We start from the raw sequence: 22,990 nt of genomic DNA, 5'->3' as shown, positions 1-22,990 counted from the left end.
TACTAGTGACCAGTAGCGTAGACAAAGGGTGAAAATTCTAAACCATGCCCCCCTTCCCTCCTCAGATCAAAGAGGTTCTCAAAGAAATACCACCTAATTGACATTACCATCTACCTGTGCTATCATTGCAGCAATGGTAAACGTGGAAACTTGTTTATCCACTGCAAACTATTTTTTTATCCCACTAAGCGGAATACGGCATACATGGAGTGTGACAGCCTCGACGCCAACTAAGAAGCTAACGGAGTGAAACTCATAATGGCTTTTCTCGAAAATTGCTTGTTGTGTGATGAAAGGATATAATGATGAGCAGACTAAATAACAAAGTTTTATTTGCATTTTATATAGTGGGAATGCGTGAAATAATAGCTTGAACTACAGACCTAAGAGCCTCACTTAAACGTGACACAAGCCTGGCCAGTTTAACTTTGATTGCGTTTCTTGCAAGAAGACAACATTTTTTCAAAGGACAGTTACAAAAAAAGCGTTGCGCTTTGCTTCCTTTGAAGTGCACGTAATAACTATTAAACAAATGATGCCGATAACTAAATGAAAAATTTATAACAAGGGCTGGCAAAATTGATGACCACACGAAGAGATCAGTAATACGTGTAGAAATTGTGTGGTCAACTATTTCAATTTATCTTGCTTATGTGTTATAAGCAGCAAACAATTACAAGGTAGGGATGGAAGCTCACACTTAAGAGACGTTATCCATTACTGAAAGTAATTATGTCTTTTTATACAGTGTTATACCTGCATTAGATAAACGGTGAAAAACCTGACTAAACGAGGCCCGACTACGCGATAGCGTAGTCGGGCCTCGTGCTCCTCACATTCTCAACGTCTGGCTTAGCTGCTCAGTGAACACCTCAACCGTGGCCACTATACGTGACCTTCGTACAGCGTTTTTTTTAAAGGCAATTCCAAAGAAAGGTTTGAAAAAGTTGAAAGGTGGCTCTCTGGTATAACTCCTGATTGCCTCACAGAAAGCCTGGGTTTATTTTTCACTGAAATTCAATATATTCAATGTCTATTTTCTTACCATAGTTCAAAATTTTTTATTCACTGACAATTTTGATTGCTCGCTCCGAACGAAAGACGGCGACACCGACGCCGAAACCGACAAGGGAATTTCTGCAAAACGAGCTTTTTGACGCTGTCGCGGAGTGGGCACTTGCCCTTGCTGACGACCATGCGGAAGCCGTCGCCTTGTATGTCTCCGTTGGAGCGGAAGAGGACGCGGGCACGGTGGGTGGCCGCCTCGATTGCCGCCGGTGCCTCGATGCCACAGTAGCTGCCCACCGGTTGTGTCTCCCACTGGCCGTCTGGCCCTTCGTTGAACACCTGCATATTTGTCAGGGCCGCGATGACTAAGGTTAGCCGGTTAATGTCCCCTTTCAGTACGCGCTATCTCGGTGTGTCACACAGAAAAACTCACACGGACAAGAGTTGACAAGATGATACGGAACTTTTAAGTGTTGTCTCTATGCGCTGCTAACGTAATAGAGTACCTATTTAGTTGACGTGATAGAGATGGAAATCAGCTCGCCTATACAACACAGTTCTTTCGCAAGTCTGTCATAAACTCAATTCCCGCAGAAGTCGCACTTATTGATGACGCACTGATGCTCTTCCCTGCACCCACTGAAGCCATGATGGTTGCGTCACAAACTCTAGTCGTCATTTTTTTATGACATGTGTATTCGCGAATTCAAGATCACAAGACCATTAGTCGAAAATTGTGGATAACATTGGTGGGAAGCGGGGGTAATATGTTTGAAAACGAATGTAAGCTCCCCATAGTTTGTCTTGATACGTTTTGATGCTTGACAAATACCCCGCCGTCTTAATTTTACCAGAAACTGTATATTACTTTTAAACGTCACATAACAAACTTACCAACGTGCTCTAACCTTGATCTCACACCTTCTTGGTTTTGTCTCTGGATTGTTGACTCTCTATGTATACATAAACTTATCTGTTTTGGGCTGCTGAGAGTTTTGTCACATACAAAGACAGATTAATAGTGAATAGGCAAATAAAAATTGGAATACAGCTAAAAGCGCCAAATTAAAATTCGCGCTTTATGTCGAACGCTAACAAAACTACGAATAATTTTATGACTGTAACAAAATTTGACATGCGCTAAAGGACGTCCAATACAAAAAAAAAAATTGGCTCCGTATCTTTGTGATTCGCTGAAAAAGACGTCAAAGGCTGATAGTCTTCTGTCTGGAGGCGCTTCGTGAGCTATGGTGCCATCAGACAGTAATGTAGAGAACATAGGTGAGCAAAAATTGTGAAGCTGACTCAAACTCACTAATAAAATGTATTTTACGCTTAGGACTCACTCGGACTCAAGCTCACCAAACTTTTCTTCAATCGGACTAACCTGAACTCACCAAAATATTACTCACTCGGACTCACTCAGATTCAGACTCACGGCTCGGTCTGAGTTCGAGTGAGTCGGCTGATAAGTCCGTAAGTCTAGATTTAACTTTTGGATCATGGTGTCTATGCTCTTTAACATCAATATTACAAGTAATCAACAGTTTTCTTGGCGCCCTTGGATATAGTACCTTGGAATACAAACTACGTGGTTACAATTAGCAAGATCATTTCTCTTGAAATAGCTGACAATAAAATATATTCGTCAAGAGTTTACTCGGAAGAGTCGGTAGGGGGGAGGAGTTTAAGCTCCCCCTCACTACCTAGTTGATGTCTCTGATAAATAAATATTGAAATGGTGAATGAACCAGACTGTAATAAAATACCTGTGAGTATATGTGAGGATAAACATAAATCCACGTAGGGCTCATAGTAATGCTGAAGAATAGTAGATAGGCGGCTGAAGAAACGAAAGCTTTTTCAGAAAGCACAGCCGCTGGTGGATAATAGCACCGGGTCGTTTCAGCGAGGCGTAGAAAACACCCGCTCTTTTCGTTCGTAGCCTCGCATTCAGTGCAGCGCGACAAACACTGTGGTTCTTAGAATTACGTATCCACCCATTGGATAACTATGGAAACACACTACCTAATATTTACGTTTTGTTATGCACCTCAAGTATTCCATATAGTTGGTTTCTGACTGACAATGTTCACAAGTACGAAAGCAGCCACCAGATCAAGATGGGTGGGCGTTGAGCAAGAAGTGAAAGTTTCACAGGGTGGCTCAACTGTTGAGCAGAAAGACCGACGGACATAAAAACAGACAATAATTTCTGGGCTAAAGTATCCCAACAAAGGATATCGTCTTAAAAAAAAGGAATTCACTGGGGAACCACACTTATGAATGAAGTCCCAGGCAGTATATTCTCTGCAAAAATATCCAAGCATCGGACTGTAGGGTTTCATTCTTACGATTTTCTAGGAAATGTATACTTTGCGAGTGATATTGATACAGGCTGTATCTCGGTCCTTTTGCCATCCAAAGCAGGAACACACTTTGTTAGAGCGTTGAAGAGTAGATCCGCATGTGGCTATGGTAGTATAAAAATGATGTCTCTGAAAGCGGTTGTTAAATTAATGAACGACGCGGTCAGTGAAATTACAAACAATATCGCTTGTATGCTAGCTGCTATATTTCCGGATATAGAAATGGCACCATCTTCTTCCGTGGATAAACTGGGCGAGAGTAATTGAATCAATGTCGCTATCATGCTTTTACTGCCACAGAAGTTTTTGATCTGACACTTTAGAAGTCAGTGATTCCAAGCAAATTGACCTACAGGGTATTGAGGTAGGACACCTCTGGTTTGAGGCCCACTGGACGGCTTTATGCTCTCCGATAGTATAATTCCTCGTACTTTAAATCATTAACAACTTTTTTTCTAAACAAACAGACCTCCTACGCTCTACAACAGCGCTGGGTAATCGGGACGGCATTATGCTGTCTCATAGTACATAGTAGATTTAGAGTACGATGTACTCTAAATCGTTAAACACTTTTTTTAAACAGACGTTGAACCTTCCACCCACGCGGTGGATACCCAGCAGCACCTAGGGGACGGCTTTCAGCTCTCCCATAGTAGAGTACCGAGTACTCTAAATTGTTAACCACTTTTAGGGGCGAAGCTCTTCATAGCGACACCCGTTCGACCCTCGTAGCCGTTGTAGTAGTGTGTAAATAGTATAACATTTTGACGTCGAAGGCGGTGCCGGTGAGAGATTTCTTCTGTGCATTGTTGAACAATAAAAATAGTGCTCAATGTACATGCCAATGGATGCTAATGGAAAATGAGAGACAGGAGAATTCGGCTTTTAGTTAACGCGCACGCTGCAATCCTCATTAGCAGCCATTGGCATGTACATAAAGCACTATCTGACAAGAAAGGGTTGCTATGTTATGCTCGCTGGGCGTAACCTCCTTTGTTTTAGAAAGGTTTAGCGATTGTTGGGCCGCAGTGCCATGAATACAGTGAACTAGTGTATACCATGAACTCGAGGTGGTTAAAAGTGGGATGTAGACCCGAAGCGAAAGCCGTAAGAAAGTGTGCATGTGCCACCTCTCGTTTAGTCCTTGGAATATCCGCTGGATGGAGGTGCTTCTATATGGGGAATATATGATGAAAAGGTGCGAGATGGTGGTACTTGTGTAGAATAGATAGATGAACGGACACACAGACAGATGCATGGATGGACGCATGAACGGACGCAGGGGCGGATGCATGGACGAACGCAGGGACGGACGGGCGGATGGACGCATAGACGGTCACATAGACGGACGCATAGACGTACGGAAGCAAGAACGAATGGACGGACGAATGCTTCGCCCCATTCTCCATCATTCACTCCGTGGATGTGCTGCCATTTTTTTTCTAAACACGCTGCTAATGCAATACAACTGGCGTGGATGCTTGAGAGATGTAAACTAGTGATATCATGTGAAGCCTTCCAAAGGATCAATGAACTAGGCAAAACGTGGTAAGAAGTATCTGTAAATACTTGTGTCATCAATCGCATGTGTGTACATCATCTTCACCATCATCATAATCATCAATGTAACTGCACACACTGCACACACAACCTCTTCCATGTTTTGCCAATCATGTACGTACATAATTGCATGCACATTCACGCTGAAATCTTGCGTCAGAAATGCCCATGCTGTAATTTGGCCATTTAGTGAATTTATTTCAGTATTCACTTCATATAGTTTAAGCAAGCACTGCTTCGCATCTACACATGCTTCCCTTTAGCGGGAAATGATGTACTTATTATCTTCAAGAAAAAAACACCATCTCCCGCTAAAGAAAACCATGTGGGAATGCGAAGCAGCGGGCGCTAACGCCAAAGACCTGACCCCACGTATACGTTGCAGCGCATCAGCGCGTGGCCTTTTGACGTGGCGCCACACCGTCTCCACACAGAGAGGGTACGCGCATGGCTAAGCGAAGCTGAGCGCTTTTTCTCTCCATACTGGAGAGGGCTAGGCGCCACGTCAAAATACACGCGCCGACGCGCTGCAACGGGTACATGTGGTCAGGCCTTTATACTGACGGCGGCGTCGACGCTGCGCTCATCGCGGCGTTGCGCAGGGCAGAAACCTGGGGAGGCGCGAAACACGCTGTGATGAACCGCTGTTTCCTACTGGAACACGCCAATCGCTGCTAATGAGCAGTGAAACAGAAGGCTGTGATTGGACGCAGAGACCCCCAGTCGACTTTTAGTTAACGTGCACGCTGCGAAGTTTTGTATATGAAGCAGCTCTTTGACTAGCCTGTGTAACGTTGTCCGTCCATGTCTCCGTGCCAACGCGTCGTACCACCCTCCCCTCGCTGCAGGTGTTGGGGTGGTGCCAAGTAGGTCACGCCTTCCCTCGCATTGCGCGGGGACGTCACTCACTCGCCTGCCGCGTGCTCGCCGCATGCGCGGCAGGTGGTTCATCCTCTCCACCGCTCACAATGTTCGAGCTCACATCGAGTGAACACTCTTTCGGCTCGTTTATCTGTGATGCCAAAGACGCCGGAAAGCGAAGCTCCTTCGCCCGCTGACACATGCGCCGAAACGACTTGGCCTAACCCGGCCGTTACCGGCGTTGCGAGGGTTAGCAGAGCCGATCACATTCGTGAATGGCAATGTCGCGCCTGCAACTCCGACGAGGCACGAGACAGGAAAGCTGAATGCAAGCGTCGGCAGCGGAAGACCAACTACACCGACGGGGCGCAAGTAAAAACGCCGATCACGTCCGTGCAGTACGCTGTTGCTTCGCATCCCATCAGTACTATTTTGGAGGACCCAATCTAAGTTTATCCAATCCGAATCTCATTCCATCAGGGTTCCCTTTGGGAAGATGTAGTTTTTTATTGTTTCACAAAGCACAGGAGAAATCTCCTACCGGCACTACCTTGGAGCTCAACACCTCGTTCCTATATATACGGGATAGCCAGTGAATGATTGTTCAGCGCGAGCAGTCGGCTTCTTCAATCAAGAAACTCGCTAGCAGATGCTGCCTGCGTCGGCGCTGCGAGGCGAGAGAGGGAAGGAATCGTAGGAGAGGAAAGATCCAGTGTCTATACATGCGGGGCGGCCAGTGAATGATTGTGCAGTGCGAGCAGTCGGTTTTGGGGGGGGGGGGGTGAAGCTTTTTAAGCCGTGGGTCGTGCGTTCACGATTTATGTAGTCGTCGTCGTCGTAGTAGTAGGTAGCCAACTCTATACGGCCGGACTAGAGGAGCAGCACACACGCACACTTTCGAATTGAGGAGGAAACCCACGCACGTTAATCATAAACAAAACGATAGTTGTTTCTGTTGAAATAACCTACAGGGGCAAGTATCAGTGACTTATTCTCCAATAAAATTTGCCTTAAATTTTATGCCTAATGAAAAAACTAGTATCAGAAGGACGCACTTTGAGCACTATCTGACCAGGAAAAGTTGCAACGTTAAACTCGCTGGGCGCAACCTTTTTAGTTTTAGCAAGGTTTAGTAAGGGTTGGGCAACAGTGCCATGACCTATAGCAGCGGTGAGAGGTGGGAACTAGACACGAAGCACAGGCCATAAGAAAATCGCGCGTGCCACTCATATAGTCCGCCTGTGCCACCTCTCGTTTAGTCCTTGGAACGCCCACTGGATGGCAGTTTTTCTATAAGATGAATATATGATGAAAACATGCAAGGTGGCGGCACTCGGAGTTTTTACTAAATGGACGGACGGATGGACAGACATGCGCGTGGACAGACGGACAGAGAGACAAATGCATGCACTTGACGCACGGGTGGAGGGATGGACAGCGGCCGGACACATGGATGGTGGACGCACGAATGGCCGCAGGGACGAACGCAGGGACGGACGCATGGATGAACGCACAGACGGATGGACACATGAACGGATGGGCGGAAGCGCGGACGGACTGACGGATGCTTGCCTCACTCATTTTTATGCGCTCCGTGGATATGTTGTAATTTTTCAATCAGAAAACTCGCTAGCAGACGCTGCCTAGTCGGCGTTGCGAGGCGAGAGAGGGGGAACGCAGGAGAGGCGAGAGTAACATTTCCGCCTTTTCTTTGTCTCTCTTTTCTACAACCTACATCTTTTCTACAACCGTGAAGGTGTTTTATCTACTTACGTTGCTCAATTATTTTCTGTCATCAGTTGTAGGCGTCTCTCATAATCATATGGTGGTTTTGGGACGTTAAACCCCACAAATCAATCAATCAATGTCATCAGTTGTATTACTTTGCATTGGCACCCCGTTTCATCACCCTCGCAACTGATCGTTTTCTTGCACTCTAACAATTGTAATACGAGCTTGCGATAATATTCTCAACTACAGATCAGTTAGACTAGACTGCTCTCTAGCCGTCGCATTACTTAAAAAATGACGGAGGTAGAATTCTATCTGTGCTTAGTGTTTTATACCTTGACGTAATCGGCGATGCAGTTGGTGCTGGTCTCAATGTCGAAGCGGCCCCGGAAGGCGAGTAGTGCGCGGTATCCTTTCTGAACGTCCACTGTCCAGTCACACTCGCTGTTGGCTGGGTACCGGTCCGGGTAGTTGGGCGACTGCAGGGCCTGCTCGCCTCGGCCGTGCACCAGGCCCCCGCAAGCTGCGATAGAATTGATTTATTAGTCTGCAGCTTCTTTCTAATCTCGTAATCATATACTAGCTCCCGTATTCATGAATCGGCCTGAATACAGGCTTCCTTTCTCACTGCAAGAGAACAATTGCCTACACAGCAATCAGCGATTACACTGGGTCACCGAACCAACTGCTTGATAATTAATTACTCTGCTATTCAAGTGCGTTACGCTGAGATACTTCCAACCAAAATTTCGGTATTGCCAGACGGTGGTAGGTGGTGCTGCCATCTATTTCGCGACTGCTAGCGAGGTGCCTGCTCGGTTGCCACCCTGAGCGTGACAAATCTCCCTGCCGCCTTGTCATATATATATATATATATATATATATATATATATATATATATATATATATATATATATATATATATATATATATATATAGTTCAGAGTGCGCTGGTATGGCCCACCTCGTCATGATGTCGTAGTTTTGGCATGTTGGCATGCAACAGACGAGAACTTGTATCTCACATCTCTTGGGAGTGAGCCTGAAAGCCAGATATTTTGAAATCTTTTTTAAACAACACATTGTAGGAAGTTCGGAGCAGTGGGAGGCACAACTTGCCAACTGAGACCTTGAGATGCAGCTAGCGCTTTTGAGTCCCGTTAGGCGAGTGGCGCAAGCCAGTGGGGCCTTTTACTTGGGGCCCCAACCAATATGCGCCTTACTTCCTCTTTCCTATATACCCCTTCTCTCAAAATAAAGTATTCTTGTTCTTTTTCTTATTTTTAAATGTAAGCTCGAAACCTCTCACCAAGGCCGACTGCACTGACGCTGATGTTGAAGCCTTTGGCTGAGCCCACCGAGTCCGAATGGAAGACGAGCATGAACGCGGTGCTTGTGAGCGTGCTGGGGCTGCGCTGTCCACAGTACTGGTCCACGCTTGGCGCCAGTCCGCTGTTGCCACTCTTCACATCCAACCAGTCGAGGCTGCAGTTGTCCTCTAGAGCGAAGCTGCTGAAGTTCAGCTGCGCATCATTAACATCATGTAGTTGAAGTTGCAAATAATTAACTATCTTTATTGAGAAATGTACTGGATTTGCTTTTACTTGTTACGGCGCATGAAAAAGTCTTTTTCACTTCGCGGGGAAGAATTCTATTGTGGCTTACGTGGCGGCAGCGCTTCGAAAGCACTTTTTCGAATGGTAGTGAGTCATATGCGAGGCCCACTGCATGCTAGTAGCGTTTCTCAGGACCACAATAAAGTTCTTCCAACCAGTCATATGCATTCTCCTGGGAAAAACTTGAAAGAAACCGGTACCCACAAAAAAGCAGCTGAACTGAGAGAACTGAAAGCACGGCCATTTATGCATGACAACATCAGTTTACAGGTATGGTTAACACAAACGAATGATTTTACGCCTATATTCAGAAAATGAATTACGAGAAAACATGGGCAATTGACGAAATGGAATGACCTCAGAAGGATAAAATCATATTTCATATCAATACATTTTAATTGAGAGAGACTGCATGCTTTGCCACATTGCGTATACATTGCGGATTCAATTCCTAAACTGTCGTTTCTTGTTATATAAAAGCTGATTCCTTCAGTGACCGCCGAAAATTGATGGTACCAGGATTTGGTAGTGTCTATAGCTCTTCTTGCTTGCATTGTACCTTATATACCATTGTATAAAGTGTACTACTGCATTGTGTCTTTTGCGTGTACTGTACCTTTATTCTGTCCTCGATTGCGACTGCATTTTTCCTCCTTTTTTATTGCATATCTTGTAACATAACCACCCTGTAACGGCCTTCAGCCAACAGTATTGATAAATAATAATAATAATAATAATAATAATAATAATAATAATAATAATAATAATAATAATAATAATAATAATAATAATAATAATAATATAATGCTTTGCAACTGCGACACCAAGTTACGAAGGAATGGTAAATGGTTACATTTGATCATTTATTTGGCATGTGTTTAATAAGGAGTTGGTATATGGCATGTAAATAAGCGAAGGATACTTAACTAATATTGCATTTGTTGTAAAACGTCATTATTTCATGAATTGCTGTTTTTAGCGTGGAAATGCCTGATGTTGGGCGACGCTTCTAGTGACGTCATTTCCGTCACAGAAATGACGTTAGAAACAGGGCGCGCGTTTCGTCTTCCCTTCATCACGCGTATAGCAAATAGTTAGGCAATTTAGTGTAATAAACGCAGTATTAGTGGAGAGCAGTTAAGTTAGCTGCCCTTGTATTTACCAGCAGACGCTATGAGCGAAAAAAAATCACAGCATATTGGCGGAGTGAATGATGATTAGTGGGGCGAAGCATCCGTCCGTCCATTCGTCCATGTGTCCATCCGTCCATGCATGCGTCCATGCGCACGATCGCGTTCGAGAATGGAGACGACGCGCGGGTAACACCGACAAGATGCGAGCCAAGGAATCCGAGCGCAAGCGTCTTCAACGTGCCCACCGCTCTGCTTCGTCCATACCCCACCAACGATCCGCCATGTACGTCGACTATCCAGGAGACTGAGAGAGGCACCCATCCTCCGCGTACCCAGACACAGCCCGCGCAGCAGCCAATCGGAGAGTAGCGTTACAGCGCCATCGAGAACATCTTCACTCAACTGCAGTTTTTATGTGGATGAATGGATGGATTGATATGAATGTACCCTTTAGATCGGGCGGCGGCTAGCGCCACCTGGCCGTAATAGTGAACCAAAACTAGATTTATGTTCCCCCCTCCCTTTAAATAGTGAACTTAAGGACTGGTATTTGCAGTGAAGGATTTAATTTTCTTTCGTGCCTTGATTGTACTTCTATGAGACAGCAACGTCTATTATACTGCTCGGGAGATACTGCTTTCTTTTGTTTCTCGTCTCTTCTCTCGGTTACGCGTGACACATGAAGAAATTAGACCAAGAGGAGCTTCACCCCTAAAATATGTTTAGATGAACATATGAGTAATTTCAAGCAATATGCACTCCTTTACTGCGGGAGGGCGGTAAGTAGTAGCCCCCAGGATACATTTTTTTCATGTATGTCGCTCCTTAAGAAAAAAAAAAAAACAGGATTTAGAGTACTACATAAACTCCAACACAGAATCGCTGTAACGGGTATAAAAAAAGGCAGATCCCACGTACAGTGGGAATCGATAGACAACAACAGTCATTAAAACAAAGAAAAAAGTGGTTCATCACAGATGGGGCTCTTCTTCTAAGGCTTCACTGGCTATTGTAGCTCGGGAGGCCTGACCCAGCGTCGCCAGTTGGCTTCCCAGGGTTCGTTCAGCGAGTCGCGCCTCCCATGACCGTATGTATTTGATGCGTGGGAATCAATGATATGCGAAGAACGAATGGAGAAGGCTGATATGTCACTTTAACACCAACATAATGTTACAAGGCGAGGTTAATTATGCCGTACATAATTTCCATGTCTTGATTATCATATTTGGACTTGTCATTTGTATTCGTCGTCCAAACACGTCACGTAATGCCGAATTTGGTATATGTGGAACTAGTGAAAGGGCCGCGAGCTCGTCATGAGCGTGGCATGTATCCATGTTGTTACATCAAATGCATCTTATGATTATCATGTTTGCATTAGTCGCACACTTTCGTTGTCCGTTCACGTCCCGTGATGCCGAATTTGAGTATGTGAAGCTAGCGAAACGACAGCGAGTGCATCATGAAGAGCCCAATGTATACTTTTAAATAACATTGACGCGTGCGCATGCTGGGTGCATCGACGCTACGCTAGCGAAAATTGCGGGACCTTTAGGCTTCGCCTTCAAGAGTTGAACGCGATAGCGAAATCCGGCCCCTAGTGCGCGCTTCAACCGCTAAGTGCATAATAATATGTTTTGTTACACACACACGCCCCGCCGCAGTGGTCTAGTAACTAAGGTACTCGGCTGCTGGCCCGCAGGTCGCGGGATTGAATCTCGGCTGCGGCGGCTGCATTTCCGATTGAGGCGTGTGACTGCGTGTGTATGTTGTAGGCCCGTGTGCTCAGATTTGTATACACGTAACCCCAGGTGGTCGAAATTTCCGGAGCCCCCCCCCCCCTACAGCGTCTCTCATAATCATATGGTGGTTTTGGGACGTGAAACCCCACATATCAATCATGTTACACACACACACACACACATGCACGCTCGCACGTGCGAATGGTACATGCATGTTTTGTACCTGAGCAAGAGTCGCAAGGCATCCAAAATACACGCCGCGTGCTCGCCATCTAAAAGGCCATAAAGAGTCTCACAATGCCTAACAAATTTCTCGAATCGGTTCATTACGAGCGGAGAAAACAGGTTTTTTAAAGTGGCGCGAAACGAGGGAGAGGAGACGAGTCAACACCCTCTAAATTTCAAGGCCGAAAGGCTGCCGCAGTGACGTCAGAGGGTGGAGGCCCAGTTACGCCGCGAACGCGGCGGAAAGCCGGTGTTTCGTTCGCGTTTTAGGAGAACCAACGCTCCCGCTCTCGCAGCTGCTGCGGCTTGATTGGGCCGAATAAAAGATGTGGAAAAAAAAGTCTTACTGAGCATGCTCAGTTGGGTAACTGGGCCTCCAACCTCCGACGTCACTGCGGCAGCCTTTCGGCCTTGAAAGTCTAGAGGGTGTTGGACGAGTTCAAAACCCTTGCCGCTCCTTCACGTAGCCTTCGCAAGCCAAACCTCTTCCCCACCCTCTCCGGTATCCGACCAAAAGGTGACGTTCGCATGACGTGCCCGAACAAGCCCAGCCCCCGTGCACGCGAGCGGCGTTGCTTTGTTGACCAGCGTTATTTTGTGGTCTTCTGCCTGTTTCTGCGGGATTGTTTGGAAACGCTGGCTTAGACGAGGTAGAGTAGATTAGCCCAACGAGTGCGCGAAAGCGTAGGAGCGTTTCACAGTGGTCTTCTGCTCAATGCGCTGACCGCGGGGACCCGAACACATGTGAAACGCTGGCACATTAGCCCTGCATCTCGTAGCAATTCACGGGAAAAACTGTAAAGAAAAACGTGCACAATTTTTTATTGCGTCTCATTGTTTATTTCAAGTTTTACTCATCTCTTAAAGCAACAAATGCATAAACTACGCATGTTGTGTTAAATAATTTTTGCCATGTCACGTGGTATACTGTTGACAACGTCAGAGCAGAGTCGTCTACGTAGAGGACCAACGTAACCGCAGTGCTGTGTACGTAGGGCCATTCCTACGCCCACGTCATGCCCTCATTTTCTACACGTGTGCAGGTATATGGGAAGGCGAGCAGCTTTCATCTTGAAATTTGACCCATTTCCGCGGCACGTAGCGTTGAAAAGTTTGGCAGACGTGATCATGAACGCCTCGTCTGCGCAATGCGCTTGTCAGCTCAATATTGTCAAACCTAGTGAGTGGCCCTTTAAGGAGACTCCTTCCACTACATGGCGTTTATGTAGTCTTTTTCTCCCGAAGCCGCCACACGTAACATCGTGGCTTTGTGGTAGGACACCTGCTTGCCACCAGAAAGGCTCGGGTCCAATCCTCAATGAGACCGAAAGTTTTATTCTTTATTTTATTTGCTTCATTCTGGATTTTTCCCTCACGGACAATTTTTCGCTCACAACCAGGGGTGCCGACGCCGACGCCGGAATTTCTGCGACTCGGGCTCTTTAGCGCTATCGCGTTTAAACGCAAGCACTCTATAGCCTGACGCCAGACGCGACCGGCGTCCGTCGGCGCGGCCCGACAACAACCGGCGCGAAATGCGACATGCTGCATTTCGAGCCGACGGCGTTACCCAGGGAGCACCGCGTCTGCCTCTCTTCGTTATAAAGGCCACGCCTCCGTTGTGGAGGTACGCAGGGCGCGATGAAACGCGCATGCGTCAAAGCGACGCAGCGTAGCGGGCGCCTGTGAGTATGCGGCAGGCAGATCGGCGCCTGGCGTGGAATCGCCGCGGCGTGACGCGACGAAACGAGTGTAGTGCGCACACGCGCCGGTTCACGTCGAAGGGTATTGGCGCCTTGAGTGTGGCATGTGGTCATGTCGTTACATGACACGCATCTCATGATTACCATGTTTGCACCAGTCACATATCTTGCTCATCCATTCATGTCCCGTAATACCAAATTTGGTATATGCGAAGCTTGCGAAACGGCGGCGAGCGCATCATGAGTGTGGCATGTAGTCATATTGTCACATGAGACGCATGTCATGATTTTTATGTTAAGGTCTATCGCTTGTGTTCGCCATGCAGTCATGTCATACTGTTACGTGAAGGAGACTGACTCAGAGGGGTAGTCACTGATGTATTTACAGACGGTTAGGCGAGCAGCGCCAGCCACACAGATTAGCTCGTGCCAGTCTATCTGCTTCGTCTTCTTCAGCTCCATGCACTGGCACGTAGCATGACCCCCGGCGGCGGAGGCACCGTCCCGGTGCTTTAAAGGTCGTTATCTGACGCATTATTGTAGGGCTTGATCCGCGAGACGTGTACGATATCACTGGGCCGCATAGTAGATGATGATGGGCAGATGGGGCTGATCTCGTAGGTGACAGGTGTTACTTGACGCAATATACGATAGGGTCCCGTGTAATGAGACAGAAGTTTTTCGGATAGGCCCAGCCGACGATGAGGGGACCAGAGTAAAACGAGGGTACCGGGAGCGAAATGTACGTCTCTATGTTCCGCATCGTACCGACGGCATTGGTTGGTTTGCGACGCCATCAGCCGAGCACGAGCGAGCTGACGGGCATGATCGGCTCGCGCAATCGCGTCGCGGGCATACTCGCTGGTGGACGAGGTGTGAGCTGAGATGACTGTGTCCAGTGGTAAAGTCGGCTCTCTTCCGTACAATAAGTAGAACGGCGAAAAGCCCGCTGTGTCGTGACGGGATGAATTATACGCGAAAGTTGCGTAGGGTAAGGCAAGGTCCCAGTCTCGGTGGTCGGGCGACACGTACATAGCGAGCATATTTGTTAAAGTGCGGTTAAATCGTTCCGTAAGGCCGTTTGTTTGAGGGTGGTAAGCGGTTGTCAGTGTGTGTTGCGTCGAACAAGAACGCAGAATGTCGGCGATGACTTGGGATAAAAATGTACGGCCACGGTCTGTGAGAAGCTGTCTCGGCGCACCGTGAATCAATATAACGTCCCGTAACAAGAAGTCAGCGACGTCGGTTGCACAGCTGGTCGGTAGAGCTCGCGTAATAGCGTAGCGTGTAGCGTAGTCTGTGATAACGGCTATCCATTTGTTTCCCAATGTTGATGTGGGAAAAGGACCAAGCAGGTCTAACCCAACACGGTAAAATGGTTCCGAGGGTATGTCAATTGGTTGAAGATGGCCAGCGGGTAGCAGCGATGGTGTCTTACGACGTTGGCATTGGTCACATGTGGCGACGTATCGGCGTACCGAACGAGCAAGGCCTGGCCAGAAAAAACGGCGCCGGACGCGCTCGTACGTGCGGGATACGCCAAGGTGTCCAGCCGTGGGAGCGTCGTGAAGTTCGGTGAGAACACAGCGGCGCAAATGCTTAGGCACAACAATGAGAAGGTCGGGCCCGTCTAGTCGGAAATTGCGACGGTATAGCACACCCTTTTGAATGACAAAGTAGCGGACGGAAGCATCATTTGTGGAGGATTCCATACGGCTGATGATGTCAAGCAGCTCTGGATCACGCTTCTGTTCTTCCCCAATATTAAGGAAGTCGGACACTGACAAGATGAAGTTCTCCGTGGGCTCGTCAGTGTCCTCAGGATCGTCGACAGGGTACCGGGAGAGGCAATCGGCATCACGGTGTAGGTGGCCAGATTTGTAGACCACCGAATAGGAAAACTCTTGCAGGCGCAAAGCCCAGCGACCAAGGCGGCCTGATGGATCTTTCAGAGAGTTCAGCCAGCAGAGTGCGTGGTGGTCGGTAACTACCGAAAATGGGCGTCCGTATAGATAAGGTCGAAATTTCGCTACCGCCCATACAAGAGCGAAGCACTCACGCTCTGTTATCGAATAGTTACGTTCAGGGGCGGATAGGAGGCGGCTGGCATATGCAATAACGCAATCATGGCCATGTTGTTTCTGAGCCAGCACTGCACCAATGCCATGCCCACTTGCATCTGTACGGATTTCCGTAGGGGCAGCAGGGTTGAAGTGTGCCAGAATCGGAGGGGTAGTGAGAAGAGCGACGAGAGTCGAGAACGCAGAAGCCTCTTCGGAGCCCCATGAAAACGGGACTTCTTTCTTGAGGAGCTGCGTAAGCGGCCTCGCTATGTGCGCAAAATTTTTCACGAAGCGTCGGAAGTAGGAGCATAGTCCGATAAAGCTGCGTACATCCTTCGCAGATCGTGGTACAGGAAAGTTTTTGACGGCGCTGATTTTTGCCGGGTCTGGTTGTACACCGTTGGCGTCTACTAAATGGCCAAGCACTGTGATTTGATGGCGTCCAAAGTGACATTTGGACGAGTTGAGCTGCAGGCCAGCGCGACGGAAGATTCCCAGGATGGCTGAGAGGCGCTCTATGTGAGTTTCAAACGTTGGTGAAAAGACGATGACGTCGTCCAAGTAGCACAAACATGTGGACCATTTGAATCCTCTGAGCAGGGAGTCCATCATTCGTTCGAAGGTGGCTGGAGCGTTACAAAGGCCGAAGGGCATGACCTTGAACTGATATAGGCCATAGGGGGTGATGAATGCCGTCTTTTCACGGTCCATTTCATCTACCTCTATCTGCCAGTAGCCGGAACGAAGGTCTATGGAGGAAAAATAGTGGGACCCATAGAGGCAATCAAGCGCATCATCTATTCGTGGCAGAGGGTAGACGTCTTTTTTGGTAATTTTGTTTAGGTGTCGATAATCCACACAGAAACGCCATGCACCGTCTTTCTTGCGGACTAGCACTACAGGAGAAGCCCAAGGACTGCAAGATGGCTCAATGATGTCATTGGCGAGCATTTTGTCGACCTCACTTTGGATGATGTGACGCTCGGCCGCCGACACCCGATATGGGCGCCTATGAATAGGATGCTCATTACCAGTGTTTATGCGGTGGCTCATACCGGTAGCTTTCCCCAACGGACGGCCGCTGATGTCAAATACGTCGATGTAGGACAGCAGAACCCGGTGGAGCTCATCAGTCTGCTGCGGTGTTAAGTTGGAAGCGATCATCGAAGTAATAGCGCTGTCGGAGCAAGTGGCAGACTGATGTTGAGCGTGGGGTTCAGAAGGGGCGGCCATCGCGAAAACATCTACCGCATTGTCTTCTAAGGTGCAGAGCAACGCTAAAGACATCCCTTGCGGCAAAACTTGAGGTGTCAAGCTAAAGTTGACAACTGGGAGGCACGTAGAATTTCCTGCGACGGACAGAATGGTGTGCGGTAATGTAATGCCACGGCTTATGAGAACATCGGTGATAGGGGTCAGAACATAGTCACCGTCGGGAACTGGTGGTATTGAGACGAGCTCTATGTAGGTCAGTGTCTGTGGAGGGAGGCGCGCGTGTCCCGTTGTGCAGAGGCGACTCGGCCGTTGTGTAAGAGGTTCTGTTGCGGGCAAGTGTAGACGGAGCGTACTGGTCGAACAGTCTATGAGGGCAGAATGCGCGGATAGGAAGTCGAGGCCTAAGATTACGTCGTGGGGGCATTTATCAAGGACGGTGAAGAGAACAACTGTGTGTCGATCCGCAATGCTCACACGAGCGGAGCACATTCCAACGATCGATGCTATGCCACCATCCGCAACACGGACGAACTGGGTGGTCGCACGTGTGAGAACCTTCTTGAGCTTGCGGCGAAAATCACTCGTCATCACGGAAAGTTGGGCGCCGGTGTCGACAAGAGCAGTGACATGTAGGCCGTCTACTTGTACGTCTATGAGGTTCCGTTTTGTCGGTATCGTCAAAAGAGGATTTTCGGTCAGTCCGAGCGATGCAGCGCCACCTCCGGGGGCTGCAACGCTTAGTTTTCCGTCGGAGAACCTCGTGGGAAGGCGGGGGAAGATGGTCGGCGGGGCTGTGGAGAACGAGACTGGCGACGTTGGGGGGATGGAGAGCGGGAGTAGCGGCGTTCAGAAGCAGGTTCCTGGGCAAAATGGTCGCGGTTGGTCTCATGGCGATAGGCAGGACGTGCATATAAGGGACGAGAGGACGGTTGTGCAGGAGGACCCCAGCGACTTCTGCAATGGCGAGAAATGTGCCCGATTCTGTGACACGAGAAGCATATCGGCTTGTCATCGTGTGTTCGCCATGCGGACGGATTACGGAACGTTGAGGGAGAGCCGGTCGGGAAGGGACGTGCAGGCGTGTATCGGGGCTGGTAGTCGGTGCGGGTAGGCGGTGAGATAGAGTGAATTCCCAAGCTGGCGATTTCCTGCCGGACGACTGCTTGAATGAGAGGCAACGTAATTGGCGGAGAGGGGTCAGGGGACGTTGTTCCCACCTTAGCTGGAGCAGCCGCTTCAAGCTCCCGCCTGACGATTCGCGTCAAGTTGTCACAGTTATCTGGTGGATGATATGTGTCGAGACATGAGGACGTCGCAGTGGTGTTCGGGAGGCGCTGGAACTGATGGGAGATGCGTCTGCTTTTAGCTTGTTGGAACCGGCGGCATTCTTGAATGATGGCATCAACAGACGACACATTGTTGAATACCAACAAGTTGAACGCATCGTCGGCGATACCCTTTATGATATGGGCAACTTTTTCAGGTTCAGACATATTTTCGTCAGCTTGGCGGCATAGTGAAAGGACAGCCTGATATAACCGATGTAGGGCTCCGTGGAAGATTGTGCGCGAGTCGACAACTCATTTTTCGCAGCTTCACGACGACCAGAGATGTTGCCAAAAAGCTCACGGATCTTTGCCTTGAAGCTGTCCCAGCTTGTTATGTCATGCTCGTGGTTATCAAACCAAACACGAGGTGTTCCGTCGAGATAAAAGATGACGTTTGCCAGCATAAGAGTGGGATCCCACCTGTAAGTGGCGCTGACGCGTTCGTAGAGGCGTAGCCACTGGTCGACGTTGGAACCCTCGCTGCCCGAGAACACGCCGGGGTTTTTGAGCGCGGGAAGCGTCACGAATGTTGTTGCGGGCGCTGGGTTGACAGGTCGGGCAGAAGGGGGAGCGACCGGAGAGGATGTAGCCGAGTCTTGGGTGGTCATGTTGTAAGCCGCGAGTGAGCGTCCGCTTCGGAGTTCCGTGGCGAGGACGGGGATCGCACAACTCCACCAAATATGTTACGTGAAGGAGACTGACTCAGAGGGGTAGTCACTGATGTATTTACAGACGGTTAGGCGAGCAGCGCCAGCCACACAGATTAGCTCGTGCCAGTCTATCTGCTTCGTCTTCTTCAGCTCCATGCACTGGCACGTAGCAATACCATACCAGTTTTGCAAAATATCATGTGAAGGAAACCACCGAAAGAGCACCAAGACTATGAAATGTAGATCATGACACTCATGACATACATGTCTTGATTTTCTTGTTGTGACTAGTTACTTATGCTCGTCATACAGTCATGTCCTACCATACCAATTTCGGTGTCGATACTAACATTGGAACGGCCGGGGGAGCTAAAAGTCGTAGGCGGCTTGTATAGATAAGCAGATAGATAGATACGATCAAAGTCGCCGAAGCTCGCTAAAAAATGCTTCGCATCCACCCCCCCCCCCCCAAAAAAAAATGGCAGCATATCCACGGGGTGAATGATTGAGAGTATAGCGAAGCATAAATCCGTCCATTCGTTCTTGCTTCCGTCCGTCCATGCGTCCGCACGTCCATACGTGCTTCCATTCCTGCGTTCGTTCATGCATCCGCCCCTGCATTTGTCCATGCGTCTATTCGTCCATGCAGTCATCCGTGCGTGCGTCCGTCCTTGCGACTGTCTGTGTGTCTGTTCGTCCATCTATTCGACACTCCACGTACCACCATCTCGCATATTTCCATCATATATTACGCATATAGAAGCACCACCATCCAGCGGACATTCCAAGGACTGAACGAGAGGTGGCACACGAACACTTTCTAACGGCTTGCGCTTCTTGTCTACTTCCTACCTTTAACCACCTCGAGTTCATGGTATATACTAGTTCCCTGTATTCATCACAATGCGGCCCAATGCTCGCTAAAGCTTTCTAAAACCAAGGAGGTTACGCCCAGCGAGTATAACCTAGCAACCCTTTCTTGTCAGATAGCGCTCAATGTACATGCCAGTGACTGCTGCTAATTGGGAATGAGAGACAGGAGAATTCGGCTTTTGGTTATCACGCACGCTGCGATTTTCTTATTGTTCAACAACGCACAGGAGAATTCTTCCACCGGCACCACCTTGCAAGTCAAAGCGCACGACTGGTTACGCACTACGACTACGACGAGGGACAAACGGGTACCCCTTTAAGAAGCTTCGCCTCTAAAAAAAAAAACTGGGAAAATTTGCGGTACAACGTACTGTACTATGAGATAGCTGTATTGTGACCGTCAGTTACTCAAGGTAAACCCATATTGCGCCGCTTTACTGCCGGGAGTCGGAAATGACGAAGACTAAAAGAAGGTAAACCTGGATTGCTAGTTCATTTAAGAGCACTGCTCTTATTCCTGCGTTAAGATGCGTTGCCGTCGTAGGCGCAACCGGTAAAGCGAACGAAGAAAAGAGTGAACGTGGAGTTTAGCGAGCTGCTGTGTTAACATATAGGTGTCTACAATGCCACGTGCCTGCTCGCGCAGTGAAACGCATGGCTCTGCGCATGGGCACGTGTAAATAGGTACATATGACGGCGTCGGTCGAAGGAATATCTTGTGTGTGGGACTTATTTTGCCTCTAGTTTTCCTGGGACAAGCTCAACCGTAGCAATCTATACCTGGTGATAACATTTCTTGGCACTGGAGGGAAAGCTACGGGGGTGGAGCTTCTGCACATGTAGCACTACGCGAATTAGTCCGTCTTGGCGCGCGCCTCGTAACGTTGTTGTAAGTGACGGCGGCGCACCATTAGCGTTTCATGTAGGCGCAGGCACCACTTAGCGTTTGAGGTATACGTAAAAAGGCGGGACTTTCTCACGCGTTAAAAAAACGTAAAGTCACAAGGAATAACTTGAATGTAACACGAATAGCTTATTGGTGTTAGCTGTGCCCTGCCTCGAATAAATAAATAAAGCAGGAACTTGTATATTTCACGTTGAAGATACGGGTGCTATTGTGAAACTACAATCTCTGGCGACAGGAAGCACGCGATTTGGCCCGCTAGCCTTTGCTTCAATGTCAATCAGAATTGCCGCGAAGTGTACTTTTGGGATTAGCAGTTTATTCGTTCCTCCATGGGCTCAGCTGATAAGTGCCCGTTTCTGCGTTGGAGGGCGTCGCCATCGGCGTAACCGAGAGAGCGAACGAGGACGACAGAGAGCAAACGCGGAGTTGCATGAACAATGGCGATAACGAGAATTGCACGAGGAGGAGGGAACGACGAACATGAGACGACAGGTTCCGCGGCGGCCACTCAAAACGCCAGACTAGTTCTCGCCATGAAGCAGTCGCCGATGACGTCATCACTGAGATCTGCAACGAGAGCGTCCACTGATACCATATACAAAAACAGCTGCATCTCTAATTTTAAATGCGAAGGATTTCTTAGCGAACTTCGCCAATATCCTTGACATCATGTATCGGCAAGGTTGCAGAACATGCCATACTGCACAGGATAAACAAGTACTTGGAAGATAACGACATATATACACACAATATGGTTGGATTCAGGGTAGGGCTTTCCACACAAGATGCACTGAAGCTTATCAAACACCAGGTCATCGACAATGAAACCAGAGACGTGAGAGCCATTTTGTGCCTAGATCTAGAAAAAGCGTTTGACAACATCCACCACTCATTCATACTTGAAGCAATTTCCAAGCTTAATCTGGGGAAATCCTTCTATGACTACGTATGGTTCTTTCTTTCAGATCGGAAAGCCGTGATGAAGATTGCAGATATTGAGACAGCAGCAATCAAACTAGAAGCAAGGGGCACGCCGCAAGGGGCAGTGATTTCACCAATGCTGTTCAACATTGCCATGATTGGACTGTCAAAGAAATTATCGAGCATTGAAAGATTGAAGCACAGCATCTACGCAGATGACATTACCATCTGGTGCACAGGTGGAAGCGAGGGGCAGATTGAGAGCGCTCTGCAAGAGGCGATTGACACCGTAGAAGAGTACCTTCATCCTTCCGGGCTCAAGTGCTCCTCGAGTAAGTCAGAACTTTTACTGTATCGGACTGCACGCCGGGGACCGAAGCCCAGGGGATGGAAGCCGTTAAACCAGATAGACATCCACCTCCATACAAATCAAGGGGATGCCATCCAGAGGGTTGACTCCATCAAAGTCCTGGGCATGCTGATAGAGTCTACCGGCGCCAACAGCAAATCTATAGCCAAGTTAACTTGGAAAACAGACAGTGCGGTGCACCTCATACGCAGAGTGGCCAACAAAAGAAATGGGATCAAGGAAGACAACTTCATCAGGTTGATGCAAGCGTTTGTTCTAAGCCACTTCACGTACGAGGCAGCAATACCCAACTGGTCAAGAGCAGAGTCCGAAACACTGAATGTGCTCCTCAGGAAAGTTATCAAGAAGATCCTGGGCCTACCCATACATACCAGCACCGAGCGTCTGCTTGAGCTTGGCATTCACAACACGCTCGAAGAACTAGCAGAAGCCCAAGAGAGAGCACAGTTTGCAAGGTTATCTACAACAAGGTCGGGGAGAAGGATACTGCAGGAGCTGGGCTAACACCCAATGGCAATCAGACGCAATTACAATGATATCCCCGACAACATCAGGGAGAATATCATGGTGTCTCCTATACCAAGAAACATGCATCCAGAACATAACGTCGGAAGAAGAGTAGCGAGGGCCAGGACTATACTTCGTCAAGTCTCAAACGAGGAACGAGGGGTCGTATTTGTTTACGCGGCTTTCTACGCCAATGGGAAAGCGTTTG

The 22,990-nt window shown here is 48.3% G+C and overlaps 1 protein-coding gene across 2 annotated transcripts in view; it reads right to left on the bottom strand.

Annotated features, from left to right (window-relative positions):
- LOC119172937 (cubilin) overlaps positions 1 to 22,990 on the bottom strand; it is a 284,534-nt gene that overhangs the window by 25,494 nt on the left and 236,050 nt on the right. For both annotated transcript variants that reach the window (XM_075893824.1, XM_075893825.1), the window contains 3 exons: positions 8,839 to 9,052; positions 7,865 to 8,052; positions 1,182 to 1,347 (listed from right to left, as the gene is read on the bottom strand). In XM_075893824.1, the coding sequence (XP_075749939.1) occupies positions 1,182 to 1,347; positions 7,865 to 8,052; positions 8,839 to 9,052 (568 nt within the window). The remainder of the gene's footprint in view (positions 1 to 1,181; positions 1,348 to 7,864; positions 8,053 to 8,838; positions 9,053 to 22,990) is intronic.

This window comes from Rhipicephalus microplus, chromosome 4 (assembly GCF_043290135.1).
Source record: "Rhipicephalus microplus isolate Deutch F79 chromosome 4, USDA_Rmic, whole genome shotgun sequence".
Lineage (NCBI taxonomy): Eukaryota > Metazoa > Arthropoda > Arachnida > Ixodida > Ixodidae > Rhipicephalus > Rhipicephalus microplus.
The sequence above is the reverse complement of the archived record's forward strand: the minus strand, read 5'-3'. Positions and strand labels throughout refer to the sequence as shown.